Below are 17,673 nucleotides of genomic sequence, written 5' to 3' on the forward strand. Positions count from 1 at the left end.
TGAGGTCATCACAACACTGGACACAGGACAATAAAACCTTCACACTCCTTATCTATTAGCTGCTAAAATATTTAAAGCCAGAACTGTTTATTTCTTCCATAATAACTCTGCTTTTCATCACCTGTCTTACCTATTGCATTTTTTTTTCTCTTGTGTGTCTTATTGTGTATAAATATGTGACTCTTCAGATTTTGCGTTATACTAGCCTGATGAAGAGACCTGAGTAGTCTCGAAAGCTTGCAATTTGTTACCATCTTTTCAGTTAGTCATTAAAAGGTATCAACCACTGAGGACTCTAAAATCTAAAAAAAAAATTTCCCTTGTAAGTTGATTGATGTTTAACAAGATCTGATCTAATAGTGAAAAATTTTCAACATTCAAAACATGAAACTGGTTTCCCTTTCTGTGAATTCTTTCCTGTCTACCAAGATGTGATTTTTGGCAAAAACATTTTCTACATTTGGGGCATGAAAATGGCTTTTACCCTGTGGGAATCCTTTGGTGTCCAATAAGATTATTTTTCTGGTTGAAATATTTCCCACATTGTGAACATGAAAATTGTTTCTCCCCTGTGTGAATTCTTTGATGTCTAACCAGGTGAGATTTCTGTTCAAAACATTTCCCACATTCTGAACATGAATACAGCTTTCCTTATCTGTGAATTCTCTCATGTTTTACCAGATGTGTTTTCTGGATAAAGCATTTTCCACATTCCTCACATGAAAATGGCTTCTTCCCAGTGTGAATTCTCTGATGATTAAGAAGATATTGTTTCATGGCAAAACATTTTCCACATTCTAAACATGAAAATGGCTTCTCCCCTGTGTGAATTTTTTGATGTTCAATAAGAGTGGTTTTTTGGTTAAAACATTTCCCACATTGTGAACATGAAAATGGTTTCTCCCCTGTGTGAATCATTTGATGTGTTTTAAGATGTGATTTCTGGGTAAAGCATTTTCCACATTCCTCACATGAAAATGGCTTCTCTCCTGTGTGAGTTATCTGATGTGTAACTAGATTTTGTTTCGTGCTAAAACATTTTCCACATTGTGAACATGAAAATCGCTTCTCCCCTGTGTGAATTCTCTGATGATTAAGTAAAGTCTGTTTCAAAGTAAAACATTTTCCACATTCTAAACATGAAAATGGCTTCTCCCCTGTGTGAATTTTTTGATGTCCAATAAGAGATATTTTGTGGTTAAAACATTTTCCACATTCTAAACATGAAAATGGCTTCTCTCCTGTATGAATTTTTTGATGTCCAATAAGATTTATTTTTTGGTTAAAACATTTTCCACATTGTGAGCATGAAAATGGCTTCTCCCCTGTGTGAATTCTCTGATGAGTAAGAAGATATTGTTTCGTGGTAAAACATTTTCCACATTCTAAACAGGAAAATGGCTTCTCCCCTGTGGTGTGATTTCTTTGATGTTTAATAAGAATTGTTTTTTGGGTAAAAGATTTCCCACATTGTGAACATGAAAATGGCTTCTCCCCTTTGTGAATTCTTTGATGTTTAACAAGATCTTTTTTCCTGGTAAAACATTTCCCACATTGTGAACATGAAAATGGCTTCTCCCCTGTGTGAATTCTTTGATGTTTAACAAGATCTTTTTTCCTGGTAAAACATTTCCCACATTGTGAACATGAAAACAGCTTCTCCCCTGTGTGAATTCTTTGATGTCCAATAAGAGTTATTTTTTGGTTAAAACATTTCTCACATTTTAAACATGAAAATGGCTTCTCCCCAGTGTGAATTCTCTGATGTGTTACAAGATATTGTTTCGTGGTAAAACATTTTCCACATTCTAAACATGAAAATGGCTTCTCCCCTGTGTGAATTCTTTGATGTTTAATAAGAATTGTTTTTTTGGTAAAAGATTTCCCACATTGTGAACATGAAAATGGCTTCTCCCCTGTGTGAATCCTTTGATGTTTTTTAAGAGTACGTTTCTGGTTAAAACATTTCCCACATTCTAAACATAAATATGGCTTTTCCCCTATGGGAACTTTTTGATGTTCAACACCCAGTCTGTCTTTTCTATTTTGCTTTACAGTCTGTGATGAATCAGGAGATAGGATCTGTGTAAAAGGATCAGATGATACATTTTGGATATGAGGGGCGGAGGTTATATCTTCAATATTGGCATTCTCCTCATAGGCATATTGAATGATTTTACAATCATCTGCATTAAAATGTGAAGATACTGGATGTCCCTCTGGGTTCCTGGTACAGTCATCTGCAAAAATAAAACTAATTAGATTATCTTTTAGCAATATAACCTCCATAATTATATTAATGTTTTATGACATTATAAAGAAGAGATTTATAAAAATAAAAAAAATCACTTATTAACTGACTAAAATAATTGCAAAATAACTTAATTGCAAAACAGATCACAATGTCAGAGCAGGAAGCACTAGGTCACGATGTTACAGTTTTCTCCTTCTGTGTTGAAGACATCTTCATGTTTCATATGTCTCATGTCGGTCACCGCTCTTCTCTAGTAAATTACCTGGTGGAGAATCATAAGTGAACCTGTAGGTCAGAGCTGCGGGGGGCGTCCATCTCACACAATCTCTGTCATGTCTGCTACATTTACTTTAGCACAGAGCATAGCAAAGGGGAGGAGAAGTATGGTCATGGTCAAAGAAAACCGATCAAAGGATCTCACTGAGGAACCCTGTGATGTACACACCTGGATAAAGGGTGTATAATGAAATGAATAGTCATGTGATTGATAACACGGGCATATATGTAGTAGGACTGTATACAAGGTGTAATGCAGCGACTTGCTGGCATTACGGTAATGGTCCAGGATGTGTTTTACCTGACCATGTACCTTCCCCCTTAGGTGACTGGTCACATGATTGTGACATAGCACAGGTCCTGCGCGCACAGAATGTCTGTCTGATCACATGACTGTGACATCAGCAAGGTCCTGTCTGTGTGTGTGTGTGCACGGGATGGATATATAAACCCTGCTTGATGGGAGACAGGTGTGTTCGGTGTGTTGGGCGTGAGGCCTGTTCCCGTGTGTGTGGGACACCGTGATACAGTGAAGTCTGGCAGCCTGAAAGGTCGAGGCTGGATCTTGTGTAGATGCCAGTGGCCTTGGAAGGCAGCGGCTTGGTGAAGAGTCTGGAAAGGCGCAGACTGGATGTGTGTGAGTGAAACATTCCAGTAGCCTTAGACGGGACGACGGCTAGAGACCCCCACCCGGGAAAGCCTTAAAGCCACAGTGGTGGCGGATTAAATGGACAGCAGCAGCTAAAACCCGGCAAAGGTAATACACTTTGTTATATGGACACTTGTATGGACATTGCTAAAGTATTACCTTGCTGAAGGCTGTAACCTGGGCCAAGTGGGCCTGTTTGCCACTTGGGCTCGTGGACATTATATGTGTGAACTGTGGTTTATGAAGTGCAATAAACTGCAGCATTGTGAAATACCGGAAAGACATTGCTGGTGTGCATTAATTGACCCGGTGCAGCGAGTATCCCCCATTATGATGACTAGTGCTGCCTTACAAAGGGTACACCAAAGAGAAATCATCTACAAAGAAGCCTGAAGTTTTATACTTTTTCCATCACTTTACTCTAGGAGTGGATACACTAAAATGATACATTCATTATACAGCCGCTCCTGCCTTTACCAGCAGCAACCGGAGCTAGCTCCATTCACTGCTGTTTAATCATTTAGACGCAGCTGCAATGGGTAAAGGGAATCTGTCACTAGGTTGAACAGCATAATGTAGGGGCAGAAACCCTGATTCCAGGAATATGACACTTACTGAGTTGCTTGCTGTCATCTTGATAAAATCCCTGCTTTCTCTGCTGCAGATCTAGCAGTTATCTTACTGTTGAGCTCTGTATAACTCCGTCCGCACCACTGATTGGCAGCTGTCTGACCATATACAGTTTACACAGAAAGCTCGTCAAAAAAGAGAAAAAATCCAGCACCAAATAAAGGAAAAGTTTCTTATGGCTAAAAATCTCATTTATTTAGATCCGTTAAAATACTATAGAGTGCACATTTCATTAATTTTTAATGCACTTCATTGTATTTTAATGGATCTAAATAAATAGCATTTTTATTCATAAGCAATTTTTCTTTTATTTGGTGCTGGATTTTTTCTCTTTTTAATATGTTCTGCTGTTGAGGAAACCGGCCCCGCTATATCCGAGCATCAGTCCTGGTACTTCATTTATATTTGTCTGGACTTCATGGTCTGCTGCCAATCAGAGGTGGGGCGGGGTTATACACAGCTTATGAATAAGCTGGACTACCTGGCAGCAGGTTTACTAGTCCTCCAGTGATAATCCCCATGATATTATCAAAACTACAGCAATAAGCCCAAATAAGAGAAACATCATTGGAATCAGGGTCTATGACCCTATGATAAGCTGCACTGCTGATCAGGTGGGAAAGGCCTAATGACAGATTCCCTTTAAACTAAAGTAGTAAGACTAAAAAATGAATAATAAAAATAGTTAAATTAATAAAACAAATGTAAATATATACAAACACACGCTTATGGTATACAGTACAGACCAAAAGTTTGGACACACCTTCTCATTTAAAGATTTTTCTGTATTTTCATGACTATGAAAATTGTACATTCACACTGAAGGCATCAAAACTATGAATTACCACATGTGGAATTATATACTTAACAAAAAAGTGTGAAACAACTGAAAATATGTCTTATATTCTAGGTTCTTCAAAGTAGCCACCTTTTGCTTTGATGACTGCTTTGCACACTCTTGGCATTCTCTTGATGAGCTTCAAGAGGTAGTCACCGGAAATGGTCTTCCAACAATCTTCAAGGAGTTCCCAGAGATGCTTAGCACTTGTTGGCCCTTTTTCCTTCACTCTGCGGTCCAGCTCACCCCAAACCATCTCGATTGGGTTCAGGTCTGGTGACTGTGGAGGCCAGGTCATCTGGAGTAGCACCCCATCACTCTCCTTCTTGGTCAAATAGCCCTTACACAGCCTGGAGGTGTGTTTGGGGTCACTGTCCTGTTGAAAAATAAATGATGGTCCAACTAAACACAAACCGGATGGAATAGCATGCCGCTGCAAGATGCTGTGGTAGCCATGCTGGTTCAGTATGCCTTCAATTTTGAATAAATCCCCAACAGTGTCACCAGCAAAGCACCCCCCACACCATCACACCTCCTCCTCCATGCTTCACGCTGGGAACCAGGCATGTAGAGTCCATCCGTTCACCTTTTCTGCGTCGCACAAAGACACGGTGGTTGGAACCAAAGAACTCAAATTTGGACTCATCAGACCAAAGCACAGATTTCCACTGGTCTAATGTCCATTCCTTGTGTTCTTTAGCCCAAACAAGTCTCTTCTGCTTGTTGCCTGTCCTTAACAGTGGTTTCCTAGCAGCTATTTTACCATGAAGGCCGGCTGCACAAAGTCTCCTCTTAACAGTTGTTGTAGAGATGTGTCTGCTGCTAGAACTCTGTGTGGCATTGACCTGGTCTCTAATCTGAGCTGTTGTTAACCTGCGATTTCTGAGGCTGATGACTCGGATAAACTTGTCCTCAGAAGCAGAGGTGACTCTTGGTCTTCCTTTCCTGGGGCGGTCCTCTTGTGAGCCAGTTTCTTCATAGCGCTTGATGGTGTTTGCAACTGCACTTGGGGACACTTTCAAAGTTTGCCCAATTTTTCGGACTGACTGACCTTCATTTCTTAAAGTAATGATGGCCACTCATTTTTCTTTACTTAGAATTTGTATTATGGCAAGAAAAAAAGCAGCTAACAGTCTATTCAGTAGGACTATCAGCTGTGTATCCACCTGACTTCTACACAACACAACTGATGGTCCCAACCCCATTTATAAGGCAAGAAATCACACTTATTAAACCTGACAGGGCACACCTGTGAAGTGAAAACCATTCCGGTGACTACCTCTTGAAGCTCATCAAGAGAATGCCAAGAGTGTGCAAAGCAGTCATCAAAGCAAAAGGTGGCTACTTTGAAGAACCTAGAATATAAGACATATTTTCAGTTGTTTCACACTTTTTTGTTAAGTATATAATTCCACATGTGTTAATTCATAGTTTTGATGCCTTCAGTGTGAATGTACAATTTTCAAAGTCATGAAAATACAGAAAAATCTTTAAATGAGGTGTGTCCAAACTTTTGGTCTGTACTGATTATATATATATATATATATATATATATATATATATATATATATAATGTATATGTATATATTGCATACACATATTTACTATATTTTACACACATAAGTATATATACACATATACTGTATACATATATTACACAAACACACATAGTTACACATATATTGTATATAGTGTAGGAAAGGTAGTTAGGTTAGGGGTTAAATCCTAGCACTACAGGTCCTGTTTAGGTGCACCTGGATATCTATGACTAGAACCAGGCAATGTGTTCACTGGTCAGTCAGCTGGGGGAGCTGAGCAGAGTGGATGGTGTTGGAGCTGGAGCGAGACAAGCCAGAATCTCTCTGAGAAGAGTCTGCACAGCTTGTGTGCACCAAACTGCAAGTATCTCTGGTTGTAAGTAGAAATGGAGTAAGCCAGCTCACCAATAGTTGGAGTTCAGCATGCACGGAAAGCATGATCCGACTATTCATGTAAATTGGAAGAGAAAAAAGGTGAAAAGGTTTTCCAGACCCTAGTAAAATATCATCCACAAAGGTGTGACAGAAAGCAACGTGTTTCAAACGTAATCCAATGTTTTTTGTCAATCTTGTTGCTATGAATGATAGCTGTTTTGTTGTGAATGAACTGAGACTAGATCAGCCGTGTCTGTATTGTTTAGTCAGTACCTGCACAAGGATAGGGATTTTATATTTATGGTTTTGTTTTTGGCACTGTGCAACCAAAAGGAAATAAACATTATTCTGCTTTTGATATAAAAACCCTGTGGCTTCGTGTGATAAGAGGCTACTAAAGAGTGTAAACCCCTACAATTGTTTTTTGATTGCGAGCCATGAAGTCCCAGAAAGCAAAGATGATTACAGCTTAAAGACTGAATGTCCTTGGTAAAGGCAGCTACAGCATTGTGGACACAGTCTGAAAGCATGAAGGATATTCTTAAGCAACTGGTCCAGGTCAATCTGCAGTTACAACAGCAGTAGAAACAGGACCAGCAGCAGCAACAGGCCCAACAACAAACCAAAAAATTTCTGATCCAGCAGTTGCAAAATCAGCATCAGCAGCAGATGGCTACCTTGGCAGAAATTGCCTGGACCAAGACGACTGCATTTGTCACCAGCCAAAGTGAAAGTATCCGTTTGAGGCAAACAGTACAGGAGGCCTTGCAGAAAAAGACTACATAGAGGCTTTCCTGACTGTTTCTGAGAGGGTGGCAGACAAGGAGAAACTGCTCTCAGAGCAATGGGCAGAGGCCCAAACTCCATACCTTACTGGGGTACTGCAAAACGCATACTACAACCTTGCCCTGCAGGATGCCAAGGACTATGACAAGCTGAAGGAGGAGATTATGGCTTGTTTGGGCGTAACCCTGGTAGTTAGGGTGCAACCGGTGCACCTCTGGTGCTACCAAAGGGACAGGCCTCCTGGGTCCTAGATGTTCAACCTTTGACACCTGGTGTAAAAATGGCTGCAGCCTGAGACCTACTCTCCAGCAGAGATCATGGAAAGAGTGGTAGTGGATTGATTTATCTACTCACTAAAAAAAAAAAATCTGTTCAAAGCTGGGTTACCAAGAAGATCCACAAAATGCAGATGACCTTGTGAGCCTTGTGGAAAGATACTTGGCTGTAGAGAACTCCCTGAGCAATCAAGGGAGCCTGATGCCACCTTCTGAGATACACAAAAGAAGGGGCCCAAGACCACGTATGAGGGGTGCCCAAAGACCCAGGAGGGGTTAGAGCCAGGATCAAGGGGTACATCTTGTACCATTGTCTGTTGGAGATGTCATATAGCAGCCCATTGTCCGTTGGTCTCAGAAATGATGGACTGCTTCGAAGGCCGACACTTCTCATATTTTGCACTTCCCGCGTGCAGTTTAGTAACTCAACCTGGTGAGAGACCGCAGCTGTGCCAGGTAACTAAATGATGTGTGACTGTAACTGGACTCAAGAAGTTTGGTGTCCCTGGTAATGGCCACTTTTCCGCATGTGCAAGTCCCTGGGAAGAGTCTGGGAGTAAGGTGTATCTATGGAGACGCCAAGAACAATCTCATGGCCCAGATTGACATAAAAAGAGCACCTCCTCAAGGCACAAGAGGCACAATCCAGGGGTATAATCGGTCGGCTTGAGTGAGACAATTTAAGCCTGGGAATTGGGTACTTGTGTTAGTGCCCACAGTGGAGAGTAAGTTCCTTAACAAGTGGAAGGAATCCTATGAAGTGGGGCAAAAAGTGGGAGATGTGAACTATATGATACACCAACCAGGATTAGGTTCACATGGATAGCTGTGACTAGAACCAGGCCTTGTGTTCACCCGAGGAAGTCAGCTGAGCAGACTGGATTTGTGTTGGAGCCACAGAGAGACAAGCCAGAAATTCTCTGAGAAGAGCCGGCAAAGACCATGTGCACGAAGCTGCACATATTAGAGGCTGCAATGGACAATACTTGTTTTGTGTGACCGAACTGGGATTAGTTCAGCCATGTCTGAGGTAGCCCGGGTCTGTATTGTTTGGTTTGCACCTGGACAAGGCTAGGGATTTCATGCTTATGGTTTTGATTTTGGCACTGTGCAACCAGTGGAAAGAAACATTATTCAGTTTCTGATATAAAAACCTTGTGGCTTTGTGTTACAAGCTGCTACCTGAGAGCGTGAACCCCTACAATAGATATACTGTATATATATTACACACACAAGTGTTTAAAATCCTCCCATCTTTTCCCAAAAAGAAAGAAATTGAAAACAATAAGAAATTAATCACATTTGATATTTTCACGTCCATAAAAGTCTGATCAAAATCTAAAATTAAATTAATTGTACAGTAATTACCATAGGAGTTTTTAGAAAAAGCGAACACCTAAACTGCCATTTTGGAGTTATCTAATTTCTCAAAAAAAAGGGAAAAAAATAGAATAAGTGTCCCCAATGTGGCGCCATTATACACTGCAGCTCACAACATAACACAAGTCCTCACACATCTCCATCGATGGAAAGATAAAGACGTTATGAGGCTCAAAAACTAGTGACACAATCACCGTATTCACACTGAGCGGAGATTGAGAATCCTGTCGCCAGTTTATTTTACATAAAAAACAACACTCAAAAAATAATGGCGGAATTGTTTTTTTTTTACAATTGAATCCAAGTAACATCGAGACCTAATAATAATAACTAATATATATACAGATACTATTAGTTTGTTATCGGTTTTACAACTTTTCCACAAACATTCCAAATCTCATGGAAAGAAAATACCGTACTCAGTTCCGAGAGCCGCGTTGTCTGATTATTCTTATTCCGGATGATTCACAATTTTTGATTTAACCCTTTTGGGGGCAGCTGTAGATGCATAACTCATTTATTTTTTGGAAAAGGAACTGTCAAAATAATGTATTAATTTTTCTTATCGGGGTTACACTATACAAGTGGTTTTTTTTTCTTTCACAAAGCAAATCCAAGTTTTGTAACAATAAAAGGTTTTAATTGTTTTTTTTATCCCTGTGCACTTTCATTTTTCGAAACGAAAAACTCAAGGGTGGCAGAGAAATTCCCCTCTATTGTCTAAAAACCTATCTTAGGGGTAAAGACAAATGATGATGAAGCGTGTTCTATTAACCCTTTCCAGGAAGCACGCCCGGGTGCTCGCCGAGTATTTTGGCTTGCTCAGCGTATCATTTATTGTTGCCGCGCCGGCAAGTCTCACGGCTATTATACAGCTGTGACACATGCAGAGATAGCCTGTTCACTAGGCAAGCCAAAATACTCGGCGAGCACCGGGGCGTGCTTCCTGGAAAGGGTTAATAGAACACGCTCGATCATCACTAGTAAAGACTAAGATCAGAGTTATCTTCCCTCCCAATCATTATGGCCATAGCCCGGCTGTCAGTCACGGTTATTTGGGGGGACGTCTCCATGTTCTGTATTCTGTCACCAAACACTGACATGAGATTAATAGGAGCTAATGGTTTCTGAGTCACAAATTAGGCTAATTCTTTCCTTCATCAGAACTGACATCAGATGATGAAGAAATCGGCCGCTCACATAAGTATAATTCATCTCCAGCTGTATATTATCATCCATATTATAAATGCACGACCTGTGACATCACATATAACAGGATCACATTATTATCTATTCAGATTGTGGCTGAACAGTGAATATTCATCTACACTGTGTGCAGAATTATTAGGCAAGTTGTATTTTACAGGATTATTTTTATTATTTATCAACAACTATGTTCTCAATCAACCGAAAAGACTCATAAATATCGAAGCTTAATATTTTTGGAAGTTGGAGTGGTTTTTTTTTAGATTTGGCTATCTTAGGAGGATATCTGTTTGTGCAGGTAACTATTACTGTGCAGAATTATTAGGCAACTTAATAAAACCAAATATAATCCCATCTCACTTTTTTATTTTCACCAGGTAAACCAATATCAGTGCACAAAATTTAGAAATAAACATTTTTGACATGCAAGAACAAAAACCAAAAAAATTAGTGATGAATATAGCCACCTTTCTTTATGATGACACTCAGCAGCCTCCATCCATAGATTCTGTCAGTTGCTTGATCTGTTTTCGATCAGCGTTGCGTGCAGCAGCCACCACAGCCTCCCAGTCACTGTTCCGAGAGGTGTACTGTTTTCCCTCCCTGTAGATCTCACATTTTATGATGGACCACAGGTTCTCTGTGGGGTTCAGATCAGGTGAACAAGGGGGCCATGTCATTATTTTTTCTTCTTTTAGACCTTTACTGGCCAGCCACGCTGTGGAGTAGTTGGATGCATGTGATGGAGCATTGTCCTGCATGAAAATCATGTTTTTCTTGAACGATACTGACTTCTTTCTGTACCACTGCTTGAAGAAATTGTCTTCCAGAAACTGGCAGTAGGTCTGGGAGTTGAGCTTCACTCCATCCTCAACCCGAAAAGGTCCCACAAGTTCATCTTTGATGATACCAGCCCATACCAGTACCCCACCTCCACCTTGCTGGCGTCTGAGTCGGAGTGGAGCTCTCTGCCCTTTACTGATCCAGCCTCTGGTCCATCCATCTGGCCCATCAAGAGTCAGTCACTCTCATTTCATCAGTCCATAAAACCTTTGAAAAATCAGTCTTAAGATATTTCTTGGCCCATTCTTGACGTTTTATCTTATGTTTCTTGTTCAAAGGTGGTCATTTTTCAGCCTTCCTTACCTTGGCCATGTCCCTGACTATCGCACACCTTGTGCTTTTTGATACTCCAGTAACGTTGCAGCTCTGAAATATGGCAAAACTGGTGGCGAATGGCATCTTGGCAGCTTCACGCTTTATTTTCCTCAATTTATGGGCAGTTATTTTGCGCCTTTTTTGGCCAACACGCTTCTTGCGACCCTGTTGTCTATTTGCCATGAAACGCTTGATTGTTCGGTGATCACACTTCAAAAGTTTGGAAATTTCAAGACTGCTGCATCCCTCTGCAAGACATCTCACAATTGTGACTTTTCAGAGCCCGTCAAATCTCTCTTCTGACCCATTTTGCCAAAGGAAAGGAAGTTGCCTAATAATTAAGCACACCTTATATAGGGTGTTGATGTCATTAGTCAACACCCCTCCTCATTACAGAGATGCACATCACCAGATTTACTTAATTGGTAGTTGGCTCTCAAGAATATGCAGCTTGGAGTAGGACAACATGTATAAAAAGTATCATGTGAGCAAAATACGCATTTGCCTAATAATTCTGCACACAGTGTAAAACTCCTCACCTGAGCGGTTATCTGTAGGAGGCTCCTCTTTACACCGCTGATCGCCCCTCACATTTCTCTCTGGAGCATTAATATTGTTCAGATCTTTATCCGGATCCAAAAGCTGCAAAACAAATATTGTAAAAGTCCCCGGGAATAATGGTGAGAAGATCCGGCCATGTCTGTGGTCAGCTGTGATCCTGCCGTCTCCACCGCTCTCATTACACAAGTATAAAACATCTAATACTGGAGGAGAAGACAAGACTGAACACAAGGAGGTCACAGCCGTCTACACATCATAGGGGAGATCTCCATCTACCTGATGGTCCTGTGCAGGAGGAGGAGCGGGACATCTCTCTGGGGTTGTCCTCTTACTGGAGAGACCTGCAGGAGACACAGACAGGACTGACATCATTATTACATACAGAGAATTATAGGCCGTGTGGATTTAGTCCTGTCTATTACCTGGTGATGTGCGGGGCCGGTGATCCTCCATCATCACCTCCTTGTACCGATCCTTGTGTCCTTCTAGATACTCCCACTCCTCCATGGAGAAATAGACGGTGACGTCCTGACACCTTATAGGAACCTGACACACACAAGGATACTGTCATCACCTAGAATCCTCCAGTGCCGTCCTGTATAATGTCCCAGCATTCCCAGCAGTGTCACCTCTCCAGTCAGCAGCTCAATCATCTTGTTGGTGAGTTCTAGGATCTTCTGGTCATTGATGTCCTCATGTATCCGGGGGTGAGGTGGAGGCCCCGGGATTGGGCTCAAGGTTCCTCCAAGTCCTTCAGACACAGGGTCCTGACAGCGATCACTAGAGGTCTTCTTCACTACTGTGTAATCCTGAGTGTGGAGACATTAATAATATCACTACAGACATTTCCAGAGTTCATCACCTCTCCGGTCATATCACCTGTTATTCCCATAGATAATGATGTCAAGTGATGACATCAGAACCTCTCACCTCTCCAGTGAGATGGAAGATTATCTCCAGGGTGAGGTTTAATATCTTCTCCCCCATCTTGTCTCTGTCCTTATTCATCCTTGACGAGTCAATCGGAAAAGTAATTTCGTATAGAATTTATTAGCAGAGGATCCTTTTTTGAAGGAACCTAAATAGAAAGAAGACGAGACGATATAAAAATGACACACGTTATGTCAGTTGGTCACATCTGCACATGATGGCTGCAGCCAATCACTGAGTGGAGTGCTGATATCAGTATGTACTGCATGCACGAAACTGCGGAATACCATCAACGGCAATAATGGTCATGTCACATACATAACAACGTCATTAAGTTATACAACAATGACATCATTCACACCTTGCCGACATATGAAGTACAGTAGTTTCACAGAATACATCTTGTCCCAATCTGTGATGCAGGTTCAGAAGCAGAGTCCACATCTTTCCCGGCAGCTAATGGCGGTGTTATTCACCCATCAGCTGCCTTTAAAAGCAGCGAATAGAGCACAGTTCCGCTTGCAGCTGTTAACTCCTTTACTTCCCAGTCTGTTTTCAGCTTTCTGACTAGGCCAAATTTTATTATTCTGACCACTGTCAGTTTATGTGGTAAAAACTTTGGAAAGCTGTTACGCTCGCGCCCGGACTGACTGGCGTGAGCGTGATTAGTGATCCCACTGTACCATGAACCGAGGAGTGCCTGGCTTAGTCGACTCCGTGGACCAAGGAGGAACCGAGGAGAGGGACCAGGTGCGACTCCAGGTCAGAACCCGGTCACAGTTGTTGACCCAAACCAGGGAATGCAGGAACAGGCTGGTTAGACTGGCATACAGGCAGGTGGGTATTGGCAGGCACGGCTGGTATTCAGACAGGTGGGCACTGGCAAGCAAGGCTGGTTTGCAGACAGGTGGGTACTGGCAAGCACGGCTGGTATGCAGACAGGTGGGCACTGGCAAGCACGGCTGGAGTGCAGACAGGGAGATACTGGCAAGCACGGCTGGAGTGCAGACAGGGAGATACTGGCAACTACGGCTGGAGTGCAGACAGGGAGGTACTAGCAGGTTGGAGAGCAGGCTGGATAGGGTCCAGTACAGACTGGGAGACAGGTACAGAGCCGCAGATGCGATAGTCAAGCAGAGTAAAGCGAAAACCGTGGGTGTGGTGGGCAAGGCAGAGCAGAGCGGAACCGCCGGAGCGGTGGACAAGGCAGAGCAGAGAGAAACCACCGGAGCGGTGGGTAAGGCAGAGTAGAGAGAAACCGCCGGTGCGGTGGGTAAGGCAGAGCAGAGAGAAACCACCGGTGCGGTGGGCAAGTTAGAGCAGAGAGAAACCGCAGGTGCGGTGGGCAAGGAAGAGCAGAACAGGGCTGAAGGTGCAGGCAGAGAGAACAGGGCTCTGTTCACATGGAATAGACTGGAAAATGCAGGAAGATGGCTAGAACACAGGAGGTGGATACGGAGGAAGGGAAAAGGGACAAGCAGAACCAGATACACACAAGGTACTTACTATGAAGTAGCGAGTGGACACAAAACTCACAAACAGAAGTACAGAGACAACGAGTTGGAGTTAGGTGCAAGTTCAGATACTGCAGGAAAAGGGAAGGTACGGACATAGAGAAAAACAGGTAACAGGCTAGGATACAGTTCAGACAGGAACTGCTACTGCAATGAGATACAAGTGTGACACCCCAGGGGTCTGGTTGCCACAGTGATAGAGATATTACGTCTGAGAGCAGGTGGGAGGTCTCTTGGTCAGGGATCCTATGCATGCCACACCTCCTGCCCAGTCCTGGGAGGGGAAGAACTTCCCCTATATAAACCTAGGGCTGAGGCAGGGTTAGTGAGTAGAGAAGAAGTAGAGACAGAGAAGAGCAGCAGATATAGGAGAAGAACATCAGGAGCTCTGTGGGAGCAGTGCTATAAAGAGTCAGGGGCTGGCAGCTGCAGAGCTCGCCCTGACTGAGAAGCTATCACCGGACCCGGAGTCCGAGGCTGTGGGGACTAATCTTTACCCAGCAGCAGAAACCGCCCGGCAGGGGATTTCAGGTCCTCTGGCCAAGAAACCCGAAGGCACGGTCACACGCGTGGGACCAGCACCGCCGTCGTGGAGCGGACGCCACTAGAAGGCCCCGAGTCACCGGCCATACGGGTGAGCACCACACGGTACACTCAGGGACGTGGGCTACTTATACCCGCCTCTAGCAAGGTAGCCAGAAGAGTACAGTCAGTTTGGGAGGCCTACAACTCCGCCTGGCCAGGGGAGATCCCATCTGCTCAAGGACTGACCAGGCCCCGATCGCTAGCCAGTACTCCGGAAGGGTCTATCTTTATCACCAGTAAAGACCCTGAACTACACCGCATCGTCTCTGAGTGATTCCTGCTACCCCCATCATCCACGTCGGCTGCCCTGAGGCCATACCCCTCCCGTTGGGGGTGATACTACCACGCTGCACAATCCTACCACCGGCCTCAGCGGTCTGCCCTGCAGCGGCAGCTCCTTCGCTGCATTCAACGGGTGGCGTAGTCGTCCAACATCTACCGCTAATACAACGCCACTTAGTCTGACTCCCTGGGCACGGACCGGGTCATCGCCACGAGACTACAACCCTCAACAGATCCGGCTCCGGGTAAGCTCCTGCATGCGCAACGCTGTGCGACACAGGCCCAGGGGTGCGTCAACTTTTGGCGTAGTCGGCAGGATTCTCGTGCCCGCAACCACCGGGTACTGCGTGCCTGAAAAAGACTGTTCAAACTTACCAGTGGTGAAGATTCCCGCCATCCGTGGAGGTTTCCCGCCATCCGGCGCCATCTTCTACCTTCTTCCCGCCATCCGCAAAGTTTTCCCGCCATCCGGCGCCATCTTCTGCCTTCTTCCCGCCATCCATGGAGTTTTCCCGCCGTTGGACGCCATCTTGAAGACGCCGCGCGGGAAGAAGAGGGGCGTGGACTCCGAAAGCGCGCGAGAACTGAAGCCCCGCCTCACGTCCAGACGTTGCGTAAGGTCCTGGAAGGAGCCCAGCAGACGCCGACGTCACAGGAGCGCGACGGAAGGTCCTCAACCCTGACGATCCACTGCGGAGCCGCGGCCTACGGAAGAGGATCATCGCAAGGTAGGCCACGGTCCACTAGGGGGGAGGAAGATGTCGGATACGGAGGAGAGCTTCACTGCCTCAACCCCCACCAGCGCCACCGCTGCTGCAGTCATGCCTTTCACCATGCCCTATATCCCGGGAGCGGCCTGGCTACCCCAGTACTCAGGGGAGTCCCATACCCTGCATGACTTTAGAGAAAAGCTGGATAGCCTCTTCCAGGTGTATCCCCTCACAGAAGAGCAAAAAGTGAGCATCCTGGTGGCCCAATTAACCGGGGCAGCCCAAAGGGAGGTAAAGTCCTGGCCACCTGGGGGGAGGACTGTTGCAGGGATACTAACCCGGCTGAGGGACACCTTTGATACCCGCACCTCAGCCGAGATCAAGCTTAGATTCTACGGGTGCAAACAGCGAGCACATGAGAGTATAAGGGACTATGCCCTGAACCTACAAGAGGCCCTGAGAGCCATTAAGCAGACCGACCCTGACGGCGTGGGAGACGAGGACAGGCTGTTGACTGAACAATTTATAGAGGGTTTATATTGCAATGCCCACCGAACCCAGTTGCGGGCAATGGCCTTACAGGACCCTCATCTGGGATTTGCACAGTTCAAGGACAGAGCCATCCGGGTGCTCCGAGAACCGGCACCAGGTGGCGTTGTGACCCACAGACGCCCCACTACCACTTACCACCAGGAGGCGGCGCCCTTGTCGGCAGGGCCTGTGGGAGCTGATGCGCAGGCTTTGAACAATGACCCGGCTCCAGACCTGCACCATCAGGTCCAAGAGCTAGCTAAAAGCGTTGCCGCGCTAACCCGAACTGTGCAGTCTTTACAGGTTTCCACTCCAGGGAAGATCCAGCTGGCATCCGGACCGGAGGACATCCCGTGGCGTCGACCAAGGAGGACCCCACCGGCCAGAGGAAGACCCAGCGACCGATACAATGAGGACGGACAACCCATCTGCCGCCGCTGCAATCAACCCGGACATATGGCAAGGTACTGTCCTTTAAACTGGCACAACCTGGGGTAGAGGGCCAAACCCCAGGAAAAAGATCATCAGGCCCATCGAACTGGCGCGACAAATATGTGGGAGGACGTCCAGTCTTGCCTGTGGTACTGGATGGCATCCCTATGAGTGCCCTACTGGATACCGGGTCACAGGTTACCACTATCCCGTACGTGCTCTTCAAGCAGTACTGGAATGACTCGGATATCACCCGCTACCCTGACGAGGATTTGAGTATCATCGCCAGCAATGGTCAGCCCGTGCCACAGATTGGATTTAAAGAGGTGACCATTAAAATCGGTAGAGTTGAACTGGCGGCACAGGGACTGATCATTGTAGACATTGACAAGCACGAGAGTCACCCAAAGATAACTCTAGGAACTAATGTAATTGAAAATTGTCTTGCAGAGGTGATTTTCCTTTTACAGCAGGTTGCCAAGAACGCCAGCTCCGGCCAGCAGCGAGTGCTCCAGAAAGAGATCCGGGCACTGATGCGACGGCAACAGATAGAACTCTCCAGTGGTGAGATTGGTAGCGTAAGAATGTGTGACCCTTTCCCTATTGCCATGCCCCCAAAAAGTGAAATGATGATTTGGTGCCGGGCAGCTATTGGTCTGAGAGGTAGAGATTACCAGGCAATGGTAGAACCAGTTTACTCAGACAGTAGGCCCACCATTTTGACAGCACGGGGGGTGGTCAATGTACGCCATGGGAGGGTGCC

At 44.8% G+C, this 17,673-nt stretch overlaps 1 protein-coding gene across 1 annotated transcript in view; it reads right to left on the bottom strand.

The window, feature by feature from the left end:
• Positions 1-255: 255 nt before the first annotated feature.
• The window catches only part of LOC141272981 (uncharacterized), a 57,123-nt gene continuing 39,705 nt past the window's right edge, over positions 256-17,673 (bottom strand). Inside the window, exons 2-7 of the mRNA XM_073684276.1 lie at positions 12,857-13,004; positions 12,556-12,735; positions 12,349-12,472; positions 12,218-12,267; positions 11,905-12,007; positions 256-2,240 (exon numbers count right to left, since the gene is read on the bottom strand). Coding sequence (XP_073540377.1) covers positions 652-2,240; positions 11,905-12,007; positions 12,218-12,267; positions 12,349-12,472; positions 12,556-12,735; positions 12,857-12,934 — 2,124 coding nt within the window. The 5' untranslated portion in view covers positions 12,935-13,004 and the 3' untranslated portion in view covers positions 256-651. The remainder of the gene's footprint in view (positions 2,241-11,904; positions 12,008-12,217; positions 12,268-12,348; positions 12,473-12,555; positions 12,736-12,856; positions 13,005-17,673) is intronic.

Source organism: Phyllobates terribilis, unplaced genomic scaffold (assembly GCF_046119375.1).
Source record: "Phyllobates terribilis strain yellow unplaced genomic scaffold, ASM4611937v1 Scaffold_1__5_contigs__length_1240528914, whole genome shotgun sequence".
NCBI classification, from domain to species: domain Eukaryota; kingdom Metazoa; phylum Chordata; class Amphibia; order Anura; family Dendrobatidae; genus Phyllobates; species Phyllobates terribilis.